The 19,780-nt window shown below is 67.4% G+C and overlaps 1 protein-coding gene across 3 annotated transcripts in view; it reads left to right on the forward strand.

Annotated features, from left to right (window-relative positions):
* ARHGEF16 (Rho guanine nucleotide exchange factor 16) overlaps positions 1-19,780 on the forward strand; it is a 203,003-nt gene that overhangs the window by 178,589 nt on the left and 4,634 nt on the right. Inside the window, exons 1-10 of one of the 3 annotated variants that reach the window (XM_082687650.1) lie at positions 3,758-4,000; positions 10,010-10,195; positions 11,332-11,935; positions 13,766-13,811; positions 14,889-15,058; positions 16,117-16,173; positions 16,515-16,675; positions 18,677-18,829; positions 18,965-19,094; positions 19,617-19,691. In XM_082687650.1, coding sequence (XP_082543776.1) covers positions 11,351-11,935; positions 13,766-13,811; positions 14,889-15,058; positions 16,117-16,173; positions 16,515-16,675; positions 18,677-18,829; positions 18,965-19,094; positions 19,617-19,691 — 1,377 coding nt within the window. In that variant the 5' untranslated portion in view covers positions 3,758-4,000; positions 10,010-10,195; positions 11,332-11,350. Of the gene's footprint in view, positions 1-3,757; positions 4,001-10,009; positions 10,196-11,331; positions 11,936-13,765; positions 13,812-14,888; positions 15,059-16,116; positions 16,174-16,514; positions 16,676-18,676; positions 18,830-18,964; positions 19,095-19,616; positions 19,692-19,780 lie in introns of those variants that run through there. The other 2 variants (XM_082687649.1, XM_082687651.1) reach the window with 2 other exon arrangements.

Below are 19,780 nucleotides of genomic sequence, written 5' to 3' on the forward strand. Positions count from 1 at the left end.
TCGCCATTAGGGCCGCCCCCCACCCCCTCACCCCCCCACCCCCCCACCCTCCCACCCCCCTGCCAACAACACACACTCACAGGTTACACTGACCGACCTACCGGGCACCTTCCTGTGGCCAAGGTGAACCCTGCCCAGGTGGCCACTGCACACGGGCGTGTGCTACCTGACACCCTGTTGCAGGGTGGACGCCGGGGACTGAGGGCACCCACGCTGGGCAAGGATGGGGTAGGCCATAGGCGTGCTGGGCAGGACCGCCCCTTCCAACCACAACGCCCAAGAAAACACCAGGCTGGCCCCGCAAGGCTGTGACCCCTCCTTGCTGGCACAGAGCTGCAAACCAACACGGCCACCAGCCCTGGAGAGGTAGGTGCGGGGGTGGGGGGGAGGTGAGACAGGCCCCAGGCTAGACAGTGCCCTGCGGGCTGCCACACCCCTGCACTTGCCCACTGCACCAAGCCCTGGGGTCAGGAAAGGGACCAAGGTGGTCTGAAAGCTCACTCAAATGCACAGCCCCATCAGTGGGTTCCAGTAGAATCCAGCTGGCTGGCCCAGAGACGGATCACCCAGCATCTCTGGGGCTGAGCCCTGGGATCTCAGATCACATCAGTGACTCACCCGGCACTAGCTGAGCACCTGCTGCATGCAAGGCCCAGGGCTCTGTGCTGTGGGATGGTCACATGTAAGAGCTGCAGCATAAAGAGGCTATATCAACAAAGGCATAATATCCAAAAGAGAGGAGGTGAACGTTTCCCCATTTTCTTATCCTGGCATGGTACTGGGTTCTGTTCGGAAGACCACATTTTGAGGATTTTGGCACATTTTGAAGTCTCTTGGGGGAACATGTCAAGACGATGAACAATCTGGATTCCATGTCGTGTCAAGAAGGTCTACAGCATGTGATTAAAGGGCGCCTAGGTGGCTCGGGTGGTTGGGCATCTGCCTTTGGCTCGGGTTGTGATGCCGGGGTCCTGGGATCAAGTCCCACATGGGGCTCCCTGCTCCGCGGGGCGTCTGCTTCTCCCTCCCCCTCGGCTCCCCCTGCTTGTGCTCACTCACTCTCTCTGTCAAATAAATAAAACTAAAATCTTAACAAAGAATGTGATTGAAGCAGACAACGTGTTGACTTGTACTGGCAGATGGGGAGCTCCCCATCCTGAAAGTATTCAAGCAGAGGCAGGACATTAGCTTCTTTGGTGTGGGTTGGGCTCAGGGCGCCTGTGTCAGCCCTCCACCCTGCCCTCTCCTCGGTTGCCAGAGGGGTCTTTCCGCCAGACCCGATCATTCTGTCTCTTTGCTTCAACCCTGAGGGGCTCCTTGCCGCTCTTTGCCGTCCCCAGATGGCGAAGCCATGCGAGTCTCCCCCATTCTGCTCCCTCTACTGCAGCCCCACTGCCCTGAGCTGTCATTCTGAGCACACTCCCTCCCACCCCGAGCCTCTGCACCAGTGCCACCCGGCCTGACACGCCCCCTTTCCTCAAGCGAACTCCTGCTCAGCCCCCAGGTCTCAGGTCTTCTGGCCGTCTCAGGGGCAGAACAGAGGGGCTGGCGCCCCACCTCCTCACCCCAGAAAGCAGGGAGTGCCCGGAGGACAGAGACCGTCTGATTTGCTCAGAGCTGTATCTCCAAGGCCTGCACACGGGTCGGCACACAGTAGGGGCTCAGTGGATGCACGTGAGGGAAAGGAGGAAGGAAAGAGGAGAAGCCTCGCTACAGAAGGAGGCTGGGCTGGCCCCAGACGAAGGGCTGGACGTCTGGAAGAAGAGAGGTGACATTGTCAGCTCTCACCAGGACGTGCCCATGTAACAAACACGTCCCTGTGCCGGGGGCTTCTGGGCAGTGGTGGCTAGGCTCCCGAGCCTTCCTGTCCTGGGACTCTGGCTGAAGGAGTGGAGCCAGGACACGTCACTGTCTTGGAGGCCGGGACCCAGTGACTTGGGGCAAACACACTCTCGGAGCCTCCGCAGGCAGCTCACCCCCAGCTCAGCGGGCCAAGAGGCTGCGTCTCTCCCAGGAGGGCTCAGGTCTCCCGAGCGGGGCGCGTTCTCCGGTGCAGGAGGATCCTGGGAAGCCGTCCTGCGGGCTTCCACCTGGTAAGGTCAGTGGCCGCACAGGTAGAGTGGGAGTGGGAGGGGCCAGCTTCATGCCAGAGCTGAGGCCGCTGCCCTTGGCGGAAGAAGCCTCTAGGAGCCATGGACGGTTCCTAAGCAGGGGCACACGGTGAGTGCACACTGCTGTTACCACCGGGGCTGGTGTGGGGCTAGGAGTGGGGGATGCTGAGTGCTGGGCAGGATGGCGAGGAGGACCCTGCCTGGCAGAAGGGCAGGTTGACACAGGACAGAAGCCAACCTGTCCCAGCCCCTGGCATCTCCTGCGCAAGGACCCTGATTCCTGGACTCCCCGGGGGCGGGGCAGTGGCAGCCTCTGCTCAGGGCAAAACTCCACGGACAAGACCTGGACAGGCCAGGCTTGGAGTCCACTGGACCTTGTACGGGCCAGCAGGCACCTTCCTTTCCAAGCCTCAGGAGATGGTGCTAACAGCTGAGGCTCAGAACAAAGGAGACAAAAGACATCTACAAAAATCTACAAGAAATTAAATTTCCTTTGCAGTCCATTGACAAACCCTTGGGACCGGCACAGTGACCCTCCTCCGGGAGTTTAGCTGCCTCGAGGCTGATACTTTGCGAGAGGCAGACAGTAAGCTTAGCTTGACATTAGCCTGACCTCCAGCATCCTGTAAAAATTCCTCCGGAGACTTGCTTCCTCTGTCCTCCTCCCCAAGGTCCGTGTGAGCGACCATCCCCAGGCCTGTGGCCCACTGGCACACACCTGCAGCGTCTCCCGACTGAGGGTTCACCAGCCAGTAGTAAAGGAACTTTTCCTTTTTTAAAAGAATGTGCTTATTTTGTTTAAATTCAGTTATTTAACATGCAGCGCACATTGCTTTCAGAGGTAGAGGTCAGCGATGCACCGGCCTCTAGTAACACCCACCGCTCATTCCATCCCGCGGCAGCCCGACGGCCCATCCCCCAGCGGCCGCGCCCCGCCCCCACGCTCCAGCAGCCTGTGTTTTCCCTAGAGTTAAGAGTCCCTTAGGGTTTGCCTCCCTCTGACTTCCGGAAATGACCTTCTCCTGACCTCAGCTAGCCCCTCCTGGGGGGCTTGCTTCCCTTGCTTCCAAATTCCTGAGAGGCTTACGCTCACCCCGACCCCCTCCCAGCTCCTCCTGGGGACCCCAGTGCAGCTCTTAACGCCCGCGCGTCCCGTCCCCCTGCCTTCATAAAAGCACCCTCTTTGCACCCAAGAGGCTTCAAGAATTCTCTCTTGACTGGCCGCTCCCGGACCCCCACATTTCACATCCACAGCCACACCGTAAAGGCAGCGCGAGCGCTTTGGGCCATGCTGGGCCGCCTTCTGGGGCCAGAGCTTGGGGCCTCTTCTGCCTCGCAAAGATCAGGTTTCCCTGCAGAGCTAGTCAGCTTCCCAGAGGGCTTCCTGGAGGAGGAGGCAGCCTAGCTAGGCCCGGAAGGAGAGTGGGAGCGGATTCAGGATCCCAGCCGGCCACTCCCGCCCCAAACCCGCGGGCGACAGACCGGCAGCCACCGAGGAGGGCGGTGCGGGGGCGGCGCCGCGGGCGGACACGGCGGCTCCGGAGGTGCGGCCGCCCGGCCAGCGGGTCACGTGAGCGCCGGCCGGCCAGGTGGGGACCGTGACGCAGGCTGCACGGCCAGGTGCCCGGGGCGCGCGCCGCCGTCCCCTCCCGCCCGGCCCCCGCCCCGCCGGCCCGCGCGCCCACCCGGGCGCCCACCTGGCCCGACGGCCCCGCGCCCGCGCCTCCCCGGGGGCCGCGCAGGAAGTGGGGGGCGGGGCCTGGGAGGGACCCGGCGGCGGCTGGGAGCGCGGCCCGATCGGCCGCCCGGCCGGGGCGCGGGGCCCGGAGCCAGACCCGCCGGAGCCGCCGCCGCCCGCTCGCCGCCACGTCCTCCGCGCCGCGGCGCAGGTGAGCCTGGGGCCGGGGGCGCGAGCTGGACAAGGGGAGGGCCGGTGACCCCGGGGCGCCTTCTCTCCCCTGCGCCGCCCCGCCCCGCCCCGCGCTGCGCCCGTCGGCGGAACTTCGCGGCTCGGTCCCTGCGCCCGCGCCGCCCGGGACGGAGCGCGCCAGGCCCGTCTGGACCCCCGCGGGCACCCCCCCACGGCCTCGGGCGTCCTGCCGCCGCCCCTGCCGTTCCGGCCCCCGGGCGGCTCGGTCCGCACCCCGAGGGGACGCTTCTCTCCTGCGTAGACGGCGGAGCCCGGAGACCGCGGGGAGCCCCCGGACCTATGAAAATGGGGGTGGGGCGGGGGCGCACGAAACCACCCTCCCCCCAAACCCTGGAGAATCTGCTGCCCAAACCCAGTTGGGCCTCCAGTTAGCGGCCCCCAGATGAAGACCCGCGCTCCAGCGACGCGGGAAGAAGCGCCTCCCCGGCGGCGGGGGTGGGGGCTGGGGGGCAGACGCAGCAGCGGGCGTCCTGCTCACTCTCAGCGGGGAAGGGAGGAAGGAGAGAGGAGTGTGGGGCCGCTCCTGAGGCCGCGGCCCCTCTTACTGCGCACCGGTCTCCGTGCCTCCGTTTCTGCATCTGGGAAGCAAGAATCCCTTCTGAGCTCGGGGCGGACCTCAGCGCAGCACTGGGCATGGGGATACATGGGCACCCGACCTGAAGCCCAGGAGTGCCTGACTCTCCCTGTGGCCTTGCGGTGAACAGTCTGCCCCTGTTCTGTGTCTGGGGGGGTCAGGGGGCACCTGCGGAGTCTGACCTCACACACCCCCAGCCTAGTGCTTAGGGGTGTGGTAGCCCCTGGGTTCAAATCCTGGGTCCCTGTGAACTCAGGCGAGTGACATAAGCCCCCAGGCAGCAGAGTCCTCCTGTGTGGAAGGGGAGGCTTCAGGTGCCCGCAGGGAGGGCACTGAGTCAGCGCACCTGAGCCAGTGCACCTGAGTCTGGACACTCCCCTGGCAAGGCCCGGCGGCCACAGGACAGGGCCTCGCCCCGCGTCTCCCGAGTCCTGCAGGGAGAGAGCGGCAGGAGGCAGGGTCTTGGGGGTTCCCAGAAGTGAGGTCTTCCGTCACTTGGACAGAAGCCGCCTGGAGAGGAAGAGGGAGTGAGCCGAGCAGAGGGCCCCTCCCCACTCGGGGACATCTGTGGGGAGACACCTGTGCCAGGAGGCTCTGGCTCCCAGGGCTGGGCTCCGACCCAACGGGGACGGCTCTGCACTGTGCTTGAGGAAGCAAGGGGGCAGCCGAGCGGCCTGCTGGGGTCCCCTGGGGCACCGCCCCCAAGGACGCTGGTCTGTGTGTGATCCGACGGGCACCGGCTCTCACCCTGTGTCTGGTGCCCAGAGTTTTGGTTTCGGTTTCCAGATGGACCGCAGCCGCAGCTCCGTGCGCAGGCGACCCCCGTGTGTCGGGGCGTCTTTATTTCCAGCAGGAATCTCTGCTCGCTCGCTGGCCCATCCTTGCCCAGCTCTCTGCCAACGGGCAGCCTGGCCCCGCCGGCTTTCCTCACGTGTGGGGGAACATACCACCTTCCGAAGGAAGGGCAGGACGAACTCTAGGCCCAGCGGGCAAGGAAGCGTTTGGAAGACACCTGCTGCCACCGGGTCAGGAGAGCTGTCGGACTCAGGGCTCTGGGGCTTCTTGGGGGGACACCATGCATGTCAGCCCCGTCTGGGACAGGGGTCGAGTTTATGGGACTTCTGGACCGAGAGACAGGAGCCGGCGAGCCGTGGGTGAGCCTGTGGTTGTGAGGGGGGCACTGCCTGACCTCCTGACCCTGGAGGCGGGCTTCTCTGTGACTGTTCCGGCGCCGGGAAGCCTCAGAGCCAGAGGCCACCAGGAGGCTCCTGCATCCGTGGTGGCAGGGGCGGCAGGGGGTAGGCACAGCACGGTCCCTCCCTGTTGCCAGACTGGGTGCTGCCGGCGGCCGGGTGCGTCTCCCTGACCCCCACCTGAGCAGGAGGCCCTCTGGTCAGTGGCACCAGGCTCTCCATTTTGGTGCTGCAGGCATTGGCTCCAGACGTTTCCCGGGGTGGGGCGCCCGTGATCTCCACCTACACACCCAGCGCTGCGACCTCCACGAATGTCTCTGGGCATTGCCAAGTGTTGGGTTGGGGGTGGGGGCTGCCCCAGCTGAGTCCTGAGCCGTCCCCAGCCGTCTTGCAGGTGGCACTGTCTGCTGTGCGCTGTGACTTAAAACGCCAAATCCTGCCCCCAAATTCCGTGTGACCCTGAGGCTCGGGCTTGGCAGGGCAGAAGTACCCAAGCACAAGCCCATCATCGTGGCTCGAGTCAGCCTGAGCAAGGACCAGGGAGGGGCGGATGGTGCTGGAGAGGCTGAGCCCCACCAGGCAGGGTGGGGTCAGCCGGACCTCGAGGCCAGGGCAGAGGGGACGGAGGCCCCCCGGGGGAAGTGGTGTGGGTCCTGCTGGCTGGGGGAGTGGCTGGTCCATCTGTGAGGCAGTGGGAGGGGAGACCGCACGGAGCCCGCCGAGTCCCAGGAAGCCCATCTGTCGGGAAGAACAAGGGAGCGGGGGGCACTGGGCTGTGAGGGGCCGCACCGCAGCGAGGACGGTGCCCACGGCCGCTTCGGCCTGCCCCCCCCCCCGAGTCGGGTCCTCCCCCCACCCCACCTGCTGCCCTTCCTGCGTCCCACACAAGTGCCCCTTTCCTGCCCTGCACGTGCTGCGGAGGGAGACTCTGTGCCCTGGGTTATAAGGACCCAGTGGGAGACCGGTCTCCCCAGCCCCCTGGAGCAGGAACAGCAGGAAGTCACCCAGTGGTGGCACGGACGGATCCAGAAGCCCCCCTGATGCATCCATGGCGGTTTCTGGTGGCTGGAAGCTAAGTCTGCGCACGGAACCCCAGGGCCTCTTGGGGAGGACGCAGCCTGAGAGCAAGGGGCCTAGGACAGAGCAAGTATCCTGATGGCCAGCGCTCACTTGGCAGTTTGGGGACTGAGCCCACCCTGGGGACAGCGACTGTCCCTGCTCCCAAAGGACCCACAGACTCTTCGGGCAGTCAGTCGCGCAGCATGCAGCCCTCACTGCCCTGGGCCTCCCTGGAGGAGCTTCACGGGGCCCCCTGTGCCGGGGGCAGCCGCACCCCTGGGACCCGAGAGGTCGGAGCATCTGGCCTCCTTTTCAGCAACACTCTTGTCCGGACAGCATGGCCGGCATTTGCCCGGAGGCAGCGGGAGGAGAGTCTGTGCCCTGGCCCCTCCCTCACACCGGCCCCAGGACACCGGGCGAAGGCCAGCAGCAGCGAGGTCACTGGGACGGCCACTCTGCAGAGGCCACTGGCCGCAGATGCCGGGACAGTGGGGGGCCCGGGAGCCTGCGGGGCCGCTGCGCTCACGTGTGTGCATTTGCGGACAGCCTGGTGCCTGCGAGGGTGTGACAGGCCCAGAGGATGGATGGGCCAAGGCCAAAGAGGAGCCGTAAGCGTCCTGGAGCAGGAGCCCGCGCTCACAGGCCGGGCCGCAGCGGGGCAGGTGTGGTGGAAAGGCTGGACCCGCCCACGGAGGGCAGGGGGATCAGAGCACGGGCGGGAGAGGGCAAGGTGCGGAGGTGACGCCAGAGGCCTGAGCGCCCACCCCAGGCTGCCCCCGAGGAGGGGCTGGGGAAAACGGGGAGGAGTGCGGACGAAATGTCCCCAGCACACGCCCAGACCCGCCAGCCCCGAGGACGGGCTTGGAAGGGGGCATGAGCCCGTGGCTCAGGGGTGAACTTGGGGTTGTCTGCCGGAGCACCAGAACTCTCCAGTAAAGCCGGCGGGGGGGACCTCAGGCCACAATCCGGGGAGGTGAGGTCGGACGCGTCAGACGTCTCGCCGGCAGCAGAACCCTAGACCAGAGAAGAGACCTCCAGTTCTGGAAGAAATGTCTCCCTGGGGCTCTGATCTCAGCCTGTTACCAGCCCGAGACAAAGCTCTCCCGCGTGTGAGGCCGCCTTGGAGCCTGGGACAGGTGGGAGACCCCAGGAAAGGACTGGGGGGGGCGGGGCGGGGGAGGGGCCCGGGAGGCCGCGGAGCCGGTCCACTGAGCAGAGCGGATCCACGGACCGTGCGGAGCCCACGGCCAAGGCGGATGTGGCAGGGAGGCAGGGACGAGGGATGCCCGGGGCCACAGGAGCAGGAGGAAAACCCGACTCAACACGAGGGAATGATTAACGAGGGAGGCCGGCCGCGGGCGTCCCGCTCCTGCCCTGGAGCTGGTTGGCTGAGCTGACTCACGGGAGCTGGAGTCCCGTCCACGCAGCCGGGAGAGGGGCCGATGCCGGCCTTCCTCCTGGGAGCTCTCCCAGGAGCGGGAATCAGGGGTCAGCGGTGGGGCTTGGGGTGGGGGTGGGGGGCAGGGGACCCGGGCGGGTGTCAGGGCAGCGGAGGAGGCGACGCCTGTCTTTTTTTTTTTTTTTTTTAAGATTTTATTTATTTGACAGAGATAACAAGTAGGCGGAGAGTCAGGCAGAGAGAGAGGAGGAAGCAGGCTCCCCACCGAGCAGAGAGCCCGATGCAGGGCTCGATCCCAGGACCCTGAGATCACGACCTGAGCTGAAGGCAGCGGCTTAACCCACTGAGCCACGCAGGCGCCCCGCGATGCCTGTCTTGGTGCTTGAGTTTTGGTCCCATGTCCAGGGACTTGTGGGAACCTGGATTTTCAGAGGAGGGAGACACAGGGGTGGCCATGGGGGCAGTGGCTCCCCAGAGCTGGCCATGCGAGGCCCTGCGGAGCCCCAGACAGCGCTCCCTCTCCTGCAGGCCTGGTCCCAGGACTGGTGGCAGCCCAGGCCTGTGGGTGCGGCCACCTTGCTGGGAACGGAGGTCACACCCGGCAGTGGCTCGCCTGACAGGTTCCTGTTGGAGCACCTCGGGCCCCAGAGCAGACTTTGCCCTACGCTGGGAGAGGCCGTGCCCCTGGCTGGGTCCAGGGTCTGGGGTCCAGGGTCCAGGCCCAGAGGACGGGTCCAAGAAGACCCAAGCCTGGGGCCTCGGGTGGGGGCGACTGAAAGGAAGGGCGGCTCGGGGCTGGGGGGGCGGGGACGGTGCTGGCCTTGCTGCATCCGGGCTCCGTGCAGCCGCCGTAGGAGCCCCGAAGAACAGTCCTGGCAGACATCTGCGGCTTCGGGCTCCCTACCCGCCTGGGTGCACTTTGCTTGGACCCCAGATAGAGCGACATCTGCCAGCAACCCCATTCTGGGCCCGGCCTGGCTCGATGCAGGCGAAGTTAACACGGGGGTGGGTGAGCCTGGACGGCACCACCCGTCCCAGCAGCCGGTGACTCAGAATGTCCCCAGGAATGCGTGGGCGGTGTCCTCCGGGCAGGGGGTGGCTGGAGCTCCCTGGACAGCCCCTCCCTGTCACCAGGAGGCTCGGCCGCACACCCTCTCTGGGATGGTTTTAGCAGAGAGCCTGTGCACCAGGAGCGGGGGGTGTGGGGAGCCTGGCCTCTGGCTGGGCCCCCAACTATGCTCCGTGCGGACCCCTCCAGAGCCCGGCCGCCCCTCGCAGACGGATTCTGGAGCTGAGGCCTGGAACTTCCCAGGGGACGCGGCCCGATACAAGGCTGGGCGGCAAGTGTCGGGGTAGTCCTCGGCTCCAGAGGCTCTGCGCTTGCCGGCACAGGCCCCAGCCCCTCTGGCCGCCCAGGGTGGGAGAGAGGAGGTGAGACCCTCCCTCTCCCAGGCTGTCGGAGACAATGGGCCTGCCTCCCGCCCCAGGTCTGCAGGGCACACAGCCCCGGGCGGCGAAACTGCGCCCAGCCTGGACCACCTGGGCTGGTGATGTGGAGACATAATTCTTCCATCCGAGGAATGGGCTCCCAGCCTCGGTGGCCCTCATAACACGTGCAAGCCGTGTGTCTGCAGGAAGGGTGCAGGGGAGCCGTGCCGCGCGCCTTTCTTAAAATTGAAAGGAAGAGATATGGAGTGAGTCTTCCGCCAAGTCGTCCCAAGCCGGCGCCTGTCCCGCTTGCAGGTCTGGAGCCAGGAGCAGGACGGCGGCACGGCCTTCCATTCCCGCGGGGGCTCGGGCGTCGTGGCCGGGCTGGGCTGGGCGACCCTTCCTGCCTCCGGAGGCTGGCCTCATTGGGACTCTGCCCGTCTGCGGATTTTGAAATGGAGGCGGAACACGCAGCAGAGGGTAGTGACGCGACGGCGGCAGGTGGCCCCTGGGGACAGCTTGGTCACTGGCCAGATGCTGGTGCCCCGGAGGCAGGAGGCTGGCGCTGGCTCTGCCCGACCCTGAGTGGGAAGGTGGTAGTGGACCGTCCACGCCGGTGGAGCAGATCCCTCAGCCCTGATGAGCCGAACAGCTGGCCCACAGACGCCAGTCAGCGGGCTCCTCGGGGCTCGGGGCTCGGGGCGCCGTGGGGGACGGGCATCCAAGGGATGCAGGAAGAGCAGGCGGGGGCTCGGGCTGCCAGCTCCTCCCTCCCCTCGGTGTCCACGCACCCGCGGTGACCGTGCCCGGCCAGGCTCTGGAGGAAGGGATTGTTGGCCCCGTTCTGAGTTTACCTGTGCCGAGTTCATCAACGGGGGAAAACGCCGAGGGTGTCCCTGGACGTGTGGTGAGGCCGGGAGACACCGGCCGTGGCGGAATCGCCACACGGGGCCTCCAAGAGAAGGGTCTGAAATCAGATGGGCTTGGGTTCAGAGCCTGGTGACCCGTACTTCCGTCCCCCATCCTAGGGCTGGCCCCTGGGTTTCTCCATTCGCACACCGAGAGTGAGGACAGCCGGGGTGTTTGGGGGGTGGGGTGAGGTCATACCCCCAACCCAGAGCGGCAGAGCCTGGCTCTGCTGCTCCCAAGCTTGGGGGCACGGCAGAGGCTGGGGTCGTGGCCCGCGCTGTCTGAAGCGGGCGTCCGAAGACCCCCCCCCCAGACGGCATTACCGTCGTGCATGCCCTGACCGGCAAGAGACGGCGCCCAGAGGCCCAGGGTTGCCGCGGCTCAGGTCTCCAGGGCCCCGGTCCGGCGGCCTGCACTGCCCCACACCTGCAGCCCGGGCGTGGGGTCTGTCCTCGGTGTGTGTGCCCACCGGAAGAAGCAGGCATGTCCTCTGGCCTGGTCCCAGCCGCCTGGGGCCCTGCAGGCCTGAGCCTCTCCGTCCACCTCCCCAGGGGTCCTGGGGGCTGGGGGCCAGGCCCTCCCCAGCTCTGCTCCAGGCCTCCGAGCCCTGCATCCCCAGTGGGGTCTCCGGCCAGGGCGGGTGCTGGGAAGCCATGGATGGGCCCGTCTGCAGGGGGGCTGCGGGGTGGACACTGCATGCCGCCCTCACCCCTGTGCTTTTGCCCCAGGACGCGGCGGCCGCAGAGCATGTCCCAGCGACATTCGGACAGCTCCTTGGAAGAGAAGCTGCTGGAATACCGCTTCCACTCCGAGCTGCGGCTCGATGCCAGGGGGAACCCCGCACCCGGGCTCCCCATGGTCCGGGACTCCCTGCAGGTCAGGGACAATGCCGCCTTCCAGCTGGACACCTCGGTGCCCCCACCTCTGTCCACTAAGGACGAGGAGCCACGGACCGTTGTCCTGAGCACACAGAGCCCCGCGGCCCTCAAGATGGGCACTCAGCAGCTGATCCCCAGAAGCCTGGCCGTGTGCAGCAAGGCCAAGACCCCAGCCCGCCACCAGAGCTTCGGGGCGGCCGTGCTCAGCAAGGAAGCTGCCCGGAGGGCGCCCCGGCTCGTCTCCGCACCCAGCTTCTCGCTGGACGACATGGACGTGGACACGGGCCCCGAGGGAGCGCTCAGACGGAACCTGCGGAACCAATCCTACCGGGCAGCCATGCAGGGCCTGGGGGCGCCGGGCCGGGAGAGGACCCCCATCCAGCTCAGCCCCAAGCTCCAAGCTCTGGCCGAGGAGCCCAGTCCACCTCCTGCTCGGTGTCCGGCCAAGAATAAGGTAGGGGCCCATCCGCCTGGACACTGGGGCAGGGGCCGTGCCTCGAGGGGCCTTGGGAGCTTGTAGACAGGGCCTCACCTAATGGTGCAGCGCGGGCCCAGGGAGCACCGACTGTGTGCGTATCCCTGACCTGGTTCACCCCAGTCACGCATGGTGAGCAGATTGTGAGCTGAGTGTGACATCCCCATTTTACAGATGGGGCAGCTGAGGCTCAGCAAGGTCGGGGGCTTTCCCCAGGCCCTCAGCCTCCAGGGTCCCCACTCCCAGCCACAGTGAGAGGGAACAGCCCCTCTCTCTGAGCCCTAAGGGGAGCCAGGCTGTCTTCGGGACAAGCTGAGGGAGGGCCTCCGAGCGGCACCTGGCCTGGGTCGGTCTGCCCAATGGGCCCCTGCGCGGGGGCTCAGGGATAGTCTGATGCCCTCTCTGCCCGCACGCTCTCCTTCCCCTGCCCGACACCCTTGTGCTCTGGTGTTCTTGAGAGAGCGGGGCTGGCCCGGGGCCAGTGGGAAGGGCACCCTTGCTCGGGGTCCGTGTGCCCAGAGTTGTTCCCGCGGCCACCTCTGCCAGGAATGCCCCGGGACTGTGAGCGGTGGCCCCAGCCCGGGGAGAAGCCAAGCGCAGCCGTCAGTGCCGACAAGCCAGCGTGCAGAGGGGAGCCTTGGGGTGCACCTTGGCCGCTGTCCTCTGCTGAAAGATGCCCGTGGCCTTGGAGGTGGGGCACAGCCCCTGCCTGCCTCCCTGAGCCGCCCAGGCCCCGGAAGCTGCCTCAGGAACCCAGCAGCCTGCAGCCCAGGACCAGGCCAGCTGCCAGCTCACTGTTGGGCCAAGTGCGCAAGCGACGTTTCCCGAGTACTCCTGGGGCCGGCGCTGGGGTCTTGAGGGGGGCCCTGGAGGCAGGGCCCCAGGGAGCTCCCAGGGCAGTGAGGGGTCAGGGGTGCCCTGGGGTGCTCAGGTGTGAGGGCCAGCGGAGCACCGAGGAGGGGCTGGCTCCCCGCTTGCTCAGGGCAGGGGCGGGGGTGGGGAGAGGGTCCCGAGGAGGTGTGAACGAGGGGCATGGGCTTGGAGGCAGGAGGGGCACGGCGGGGGGGGGGGCACAGGACGTGGGAGCCGGGTGTGGCTGGAGCACTGCACCTTCCAGCCCTTCAAGCCCCAACTCGTCCGAGATACCAGCTCTGCCTTTCCTGGAGCCGGCATGGCTTCCCGCTCGGGAAAACTCCGTGTCCCGGCCAAGGAGGCAGGCTCTGAGCAGGCAGCTGCTGGGGCCACGTGTGGGGCATCCCCGAGAACCTCCACCTGCCTTTGCAGTCCTGCCAGCAGCTGCTGGGACCCCACACCCACGCTGGGAGCTGGACTCCGCCCTTCCTGCCGCCCCCGGTCCCAGACTGCTGAAGGCCCTGTGTGGGGCCCCAGCTCCCAGCCCTGGGCTGCCTCAGCCCCTCGGACCAGACCCATCCAGCCTTGCGTGGGGCTCCCTTCACAGCCGGTTGGAGCACCCACCTGCCTGAGCACCAGCTCTTGATGAGTTCAGTCCTGCTTTCTCCTCCAGGCAGACCTCCTGGATCTGCCTAGCTCCCAGTCAACCTGCCCTGCCTGCTCCAAGCCCCCATTCCACCCCGTCCTACCCACCCTGGCCTCTGCCTGGTGGCCTGGCTTCCCTCCACGTTTATTGAGCATCTTGTGGGTGCCTGGCAGAGCCCCCGCTGTTGAACAGGCTGCATGCGTGGCGCCGAGAGGTGCTTGGGCCCCAGGAGTAGAGGGCTCCTGGCAGACTCACACCTGCCTCCCCTCCCGCTGACTGCTGGCGTGTCTGTGTCTCTCCTGTTTGCACAGAGGACGCTGGGGCGGAAGCGGGCGCACAAGGGCTCCTTCAAGGACGGTGAGTGTGGCCGAGGGAGGTGACCTCAGGACGCCACCGTAGGCCAGGCTGGCACAGGGGAGGCTGGTCTCTCTGGGGCTGCTGGGGGGCGGGGAGGCTGGTGCCCTCCGGTGAGAACATGCCGAGAGAGGTTTCTCCAGGGATGGAAGGTCCCGGTGGCTCATCTGTGCCGTTCTGTTGGGTCTAGAAAGTTCCCTCGTGCTCCCTTTTGAAGTGTTCCAAGTGCAGGGGACAGACAGAACCTCTGCACTCACCCCAGGGAACGTTTGTCAACCATGCATGGGCCAGGCCTATAGTGACCGGTGCGACCAAGACAAGCCAGAGGGCGCCGGCCCCGGGTGTGGACACCCACGCTGTGTGCATTGCCTGTACATGTCACAGTGTGCAAGGAGCCCGGTGTGGGGGCTCAGGAGGGCCCTGAGCAGTGTGTGTAGCCTGCCAAGGGGTGGGATGCCAGCAGGTGAGGGAGGGGGCTGTGCCGTCAGGATGCAGCACCCGGGGCTGTGAGGGGCTTAGAGCGCAGGGACCCAGCCAGGAAGGGCCCTCCCTCCCTGCCAGCCGCCAGGCTCTGGACAGCCGTGGGCGTGGGGGTGGGGGGCGGGCAGGAGCCAAGCCTCCTGCCCCAGGGAGAGGAGCTGTGGTGAGCGTATCTCAGGCGGGGTGGGAAGGAGGCGCGTGGGGGTTGCCCTGATCCAGGGCCGGCCCGTCGCTGCCGTGGGGCTGCTGCAGAGCGGGAGAGCGGGGCTGCCCCTCTGGGGGATGGGCTCCTGGGAGCCAGCACCTGCGCTCAGCCCAGCCTGGGAATAGCCCCTGCCCATGGCGGCCCCCGTTGCTGGGATTTGTCGGCTCAGTCTCAGCCTGCAGGTGCCACATTCTGCACGGGGACGCCACCCCAGTGCGGGGCGGGGCCCAGCACAGCCATGGGAGCCAGCCAGCCCGAGGGGAGCCTGCTCTGGGGGGCCCTGTGCCGCCTGACACTCTCAGAGCCCCCCTGGGAGGACTCAGCCTGCAGGTTCGCAGGTTCCCACGCCCGCTCAGAGCCCCCCGGCCTGCAGGTGACACAGCCCCTCTCCCCAGACCCCGGGTTCTACCAGGAGATCCGGGAACGGGGCCTGAACACCAGCCACGAGTCCGACGATGACTTGCTCGGTGAACCGTCCAGCCCCGACGGAACGGGAAAGGCGGGTGCCCCCATCGTAGTCAAAAGCTACCGGCCTGCCCAGGTCACCTGGAGTCAGCTCCCAGAGGTAGGACCCGGACGGAGGGCTGAGGTCCTGAGCCCAAGCCCGTGGGCGGTTGGCCCCTCGAAGCCAGCCTGGGTCCCTCTGGTGGGGGGGACAAGCCTTCCAAAAGTACCTTCTAGGCCCAGCTTGCGGCAGGGAGCCCCCCTCCTGCTGTGCTCCGGGCTGCCCTGCCCTGAGGGCTCTGTGGGTTTGGGTCCCATGGGGGAGATCCGTGAGGGCCACATGCCATCGGCGGCGCTCGTCTGACAAGCCTCCTGCCCGTGAGCCCCTCGCCCTCTCCCTACGTGGACTGATCTGCCGGAGCTGTGGGCAAAGGGACCCCCTTCCGAGGGGCCTGCCCCCCCAGAGAGCGCCAGAGGGTCCGAGTGGTCCGAGACAGCAGGGGAAGGGGGAGGGCCAGGCCTCGGCTTCAAGAGAGCCACATGCCGCGGTCACGCTGCCACCTCGCCCCCACACCTGAATCACGGCGGGTCCCTGCCCAGCAGGCCCCGGGGGCCCCGGGAAGAGCTTGGCCGGGACAGAGCCCCTGGTGTCCCGAGCAGGTGTGTGGGGAGGAACCCCACGACCCCAGGAGGACAGCCACACGCCTGACCCATCCCCGAGAGCCCAGGGTCAGAGTGGCCCTGGAGCCCGTGGGCAGGGAGGGCAGCTGCAGGCGTGTGGTCTCCTGGGTCGGGGCAGGACACGCCGCCGGAGATTCGGGGCACCACCTGAGCCTGGGGGTTGGAGCAGCCTCTGGGCTGGTCGAGAAGGCGGGGGCTTACCGGCCGGGGGGGCCCCGGGGCCTGAGGGCATGGAGAGCCAGACCGCATGCCCAGATCTCATGGGCAGGGCACAGACTCACCGGGGCCCGTGTGTCTGAGTTATGGCCCTGTCCCCAGCACGCCTCTCAGCCCCCAGGCCAGCTCTGCGGGAGCCCCCTCCTCACCCCAGCCATGTCTGCCAGCCGCTCCCTCGGGACGCCCAGCTCTCTTCCTCGGCGGCCGCCGGGCTCTTCGGAGGGGAGGCTGGGCTTCCAGGATGTGCCCAACCCATGACTCCCAGGCCCGTGCCCTCCTCAGGTGGTGGAGTCCGGCCTCCTGGACGAGCTGTCTGCTGAGGAACGCAAGCGGCAGGAGGTGAGCATCCGGGCGGGATGCCCAGCTCTGTGCCCAGCACTTGGTGCAGGCCACACAGCACACGGGGCAGGACGGCGGCCACGGCGATGCCTCCCGCCTCCTGGCCGGACACTGGGATGATGGCTGGTGCCCTTGGCTTGGGCGGGGGCGGGGGTTCCATCACCCCTTCTTGGACGCACGTGGGGGTCCTTGCCAGCATCACAGCTCATGAGAGGCTGAGCTGAGGGCATGAGACGTGCCCCTCTAACCTGCTGCTGACGTCTGATCCGAGCCTGCCCTGCACCCTGGCCCTGTCCCCAAGGCGCACAGTGGCCCCAGCAGCGGCTCTCGTCCCCCCTCAGGCCATCTTCGAGATCCTCACGTCGGAATTCTCATACCAACACAGCCTGGGCGTCCTGGTGGCCGAGTTCCTGCAGTCCAGGGAGCTGCGGGCCACCATGACCCAGACAGAGCACCACCACCTCTTCTCCAACATCCTGGACGTCCTGAGCGCCAGTCAGAGGTGAGGCCCTGCTGTGCGCCCGCCCGTGAGGGTGCCCGCCCACCCCTGGGGCAGCAGGGCGGTGTTGGGGTGTCGGGACAGTCTGGATCTGGGACCGCAGGTGGGAGATCAGGAGCCGCTGGGGGCGGGGAGGGAATGCAGGGACCCGAGGCCGCCCAGCGCTGGGCTCCGTGACAGGCTGAGCATCCCGCCCCCGGCGCCCCGTCCCTCGGATGTCGGACGGTGCAGCACGTGCTGGATGACGGGCGCCTTACGTGCACCCACTCCCCTATCCCCCCCCGCCGGGACGTCCCGTGCCAGAGGCTGAGCACCAAGCCCTGAACCGGCCACCAGACGGAGCAGGCAGGGCCTCGAGTTGGGGCTTCGGGTCTTGTTGTGCCCGATGGTGTCCGGTGCCCGGCCCAGGGCTCAGGTTACAGGGCCCAGCGGTGGAGGAGCCCGGCGAGCCACCGCGGGCCTGCAGGAGCCTGCGTGTGTGTGTCTCTGTGCGTGTGCAGGTGTGTGGCTGGGTGTGTGTGCACACGTGTCTGTGAGTGTGTGTGCGTCCACTCCCACACACAGCCTGGGCCCCAGGAGACCCTGGGACACCTCCCCTCTTGCCTCAGCACGCTCCCTAACCCAAGGAGGTGGGTCCAGGGCCCCTGGCAGACTCGGCTGGGGACAGGTGAGAGAAGGTGGCTTGTTCACATCAGCATCAGACCGGTTCCCTGCGTCCCAGCTCGCACCTGCTGCCTGTGGCCCCCGTGGAGTTTCAGGGCCGTGCGGGGGGAGGGCTGCTGACTTGTCCCTGGAGACGGGTCAGGATGGGGGAACCTCGCAGCCTTTGACTCCATGGGGGCCTGGGATAGGTGTCCGCCCTCCACCGGCTCTGACCCTTTGCTGCCCGTCCCCCAGGCACAGCGGAGGGCCTGGACCCCCCATGGGCCAGCTGTCCTGTTTGTGCCGAGCTCCGCAGGGCCTCTGGCTGGCCGCCACTGTCCCGGGGTACGACTGTCCAGCCCCCTGCTCCAGCTGGGTCCTGGCAGCTTCGAGCCAGTCACAGTAGCCTCCCTGGGACTCAGTTATCTGGGTCAGCGGCTGGTGGCTACCTTTCCCAGAACTTTCTTGAAACCCTTGGAATGGCTGGGGGAGGCGCTTACCGGTGTGGCCCGCCCACCCAGGGGCCGGCGTGCGGCCCTACACCTGGGCAGCTGGGCCTCCCGTGCCCTCCTTCAGGGGGTAGGGTCCTTGTCCGTCCCTGTCCCCGTCTGCCTGGGCTGCCCAGGAGCTAGGGCTCTCCGAGTGCCCCCCCCTTGTGGATGCATGGTGCCCCCCAGGGCAGAGGTCAAGCAAGGCCCGGCGAGCAGGGTCTGAGAGATCCCGTCCTCAAAGCCAGGGCCTTGCTCGCCCTCCCTGAGACTCGCCCTGGCCTCCTCGAGGGGAACCGGAGCACAGCCCCCTCTCACAGGGGCAGGGCTGCCCATCCTTGCCCTCCGGCCGGTGGGGTCCGCATCCCGGGTGCTCGGTGGGGCTGACCGACGGCAGGCCCTGTGGTGCCTGTGGTGTTGGGGGCTTGGGACCTCCTTCCCTCCCGGTCTTGTCCTCCTGATCTCTGGTCAAGGGTGATCTCAGAAGGGGACCCCAGGAGGAAGCGGGACCTGGCGGCCACTGCTGGGGAGCCCGCCCGGAGCCCCCGGCCTCACACCGAGCTGGCAGAGGGCACCAGGCGCCCGGCGGGTCTGACCCAAGTCCAAGGACTCATATCAGAGCAGCGGCTTCCCCGTCCTGCCCGTCTGCGGCCCGTGTTGTCTGCAGGAGGCCCTGCCAGAATCCAGCAGGAAGGGGTCTCGGGTCGGCCCGGTTGTCAGGCTTGAGCGGCCGGTGTGCTGGGGTTTCCCCGGGCAGCGGGCCCCCCACGTGCCTGCCGGGTTCCTGCCCCTGCGTGCGTGTTTGCACGCGTGTGCGTGTGCGTGTGCCGTGCTGGGGGACGGCCAGGCCTCCACAGAGCTCTCGCCCGGTTAGATTTTTCGAGGCCCTGGAGCAGCGGCACAAGGCGCAGGTCTGCGTGGAGGACATCAGCGACATCCTGGAGGAGCACGCCGAGAAGCACTTCCACCCCTACGTCGCCTACTGCTCCAACGAGGTCTACCAGCAGCGTGCCCTGCAGAAGCTGACGTGAGCGCGGGCTCCCTGCGGCCGGGGGGGCCACTCCGGGTGCCCCAGCCCGGCAGCACAGTCCTGCTCGCGGCCCATCGTCTGCCGGCGGCACCCGGCCCCCCGCCGCCGCTGAGGGAGCGTTCCCTGCTGCAGGAACAGCAACGCCGCCTTCCACGAGGCCCTGAAGGAGATTGAGAAGCGCCCCGCGTGCGGGGGTCTCCCCATGATCTCCTTCCTGATCCTCCCCATGCAGAGGGTGACCCGGCTGCCCCTCCTGACGGACGTGAGTTGGACGCGCCGACCCCTGCCGGGGAGGGAGCGAGAGGCTCCCAGGAGCTCCCTGCAGGGCCTCAGGCCTCTGAAATGCTGCTCGTGGGCCCGAGGGGCGGGGTGGGGGTGAGAGGCACGTGTGCAGGTGCCCGTGTCCTACGTGCACGCAGGCAGGCGTGCGTCCCGTGCACATGTGCAGATGGAGACACGGCGGGGGCCTGCCAAGCCCCCAGAGGCAGTGCGTGGGTCGTGCTTGGAGGATGATCGGTCTGGACCGATGGGATGTCAGACCCTCCATGGTCCTTGTGGGGGCTTCCCCGGACTGGGCCGAGACCGCTGCGGACGGGAAGGGCTGGGGTCCTGGGCAGGTGCCCTCTCCAGGGACCCATCTGCCAGCCTGACCTGGCAGGAGCCTGTTGGACACGGGCCCCCACCTGGGTCTGCTGTTTGTGGGTTGGGGGGCTGTGCCCCACGCAGGCCTGAAGCCTGGAGTGCAGGAGGGTACATGGTGCCTGACGCGGGGTCCGCTCTGCAGACTCTCTGCCTCAAGAGTCAAGGCCATCCCGAGAGGTACAAGGCCGCCAGCCGCGCGCTCAAGGCCATCAGCAAGGTGAGGGGCGTCCGGGGGGAGAGGCGCGGGCACCGGGACCAAGCCGAGGTCTGTCCCTTCCCACCCAGTGCGGGGGACCCTGAGGGCAG

This window comes from Mustela nivalis, assembly GCF_964662115.1.
Source record: "Mustela nivalis genome assembly, chromosome: 10".
NCBI lineage: Eukaryota > Metazoa > Chordata > Mammalia > Carnivora > Mustelidae > Mustela > Mustela nivalis.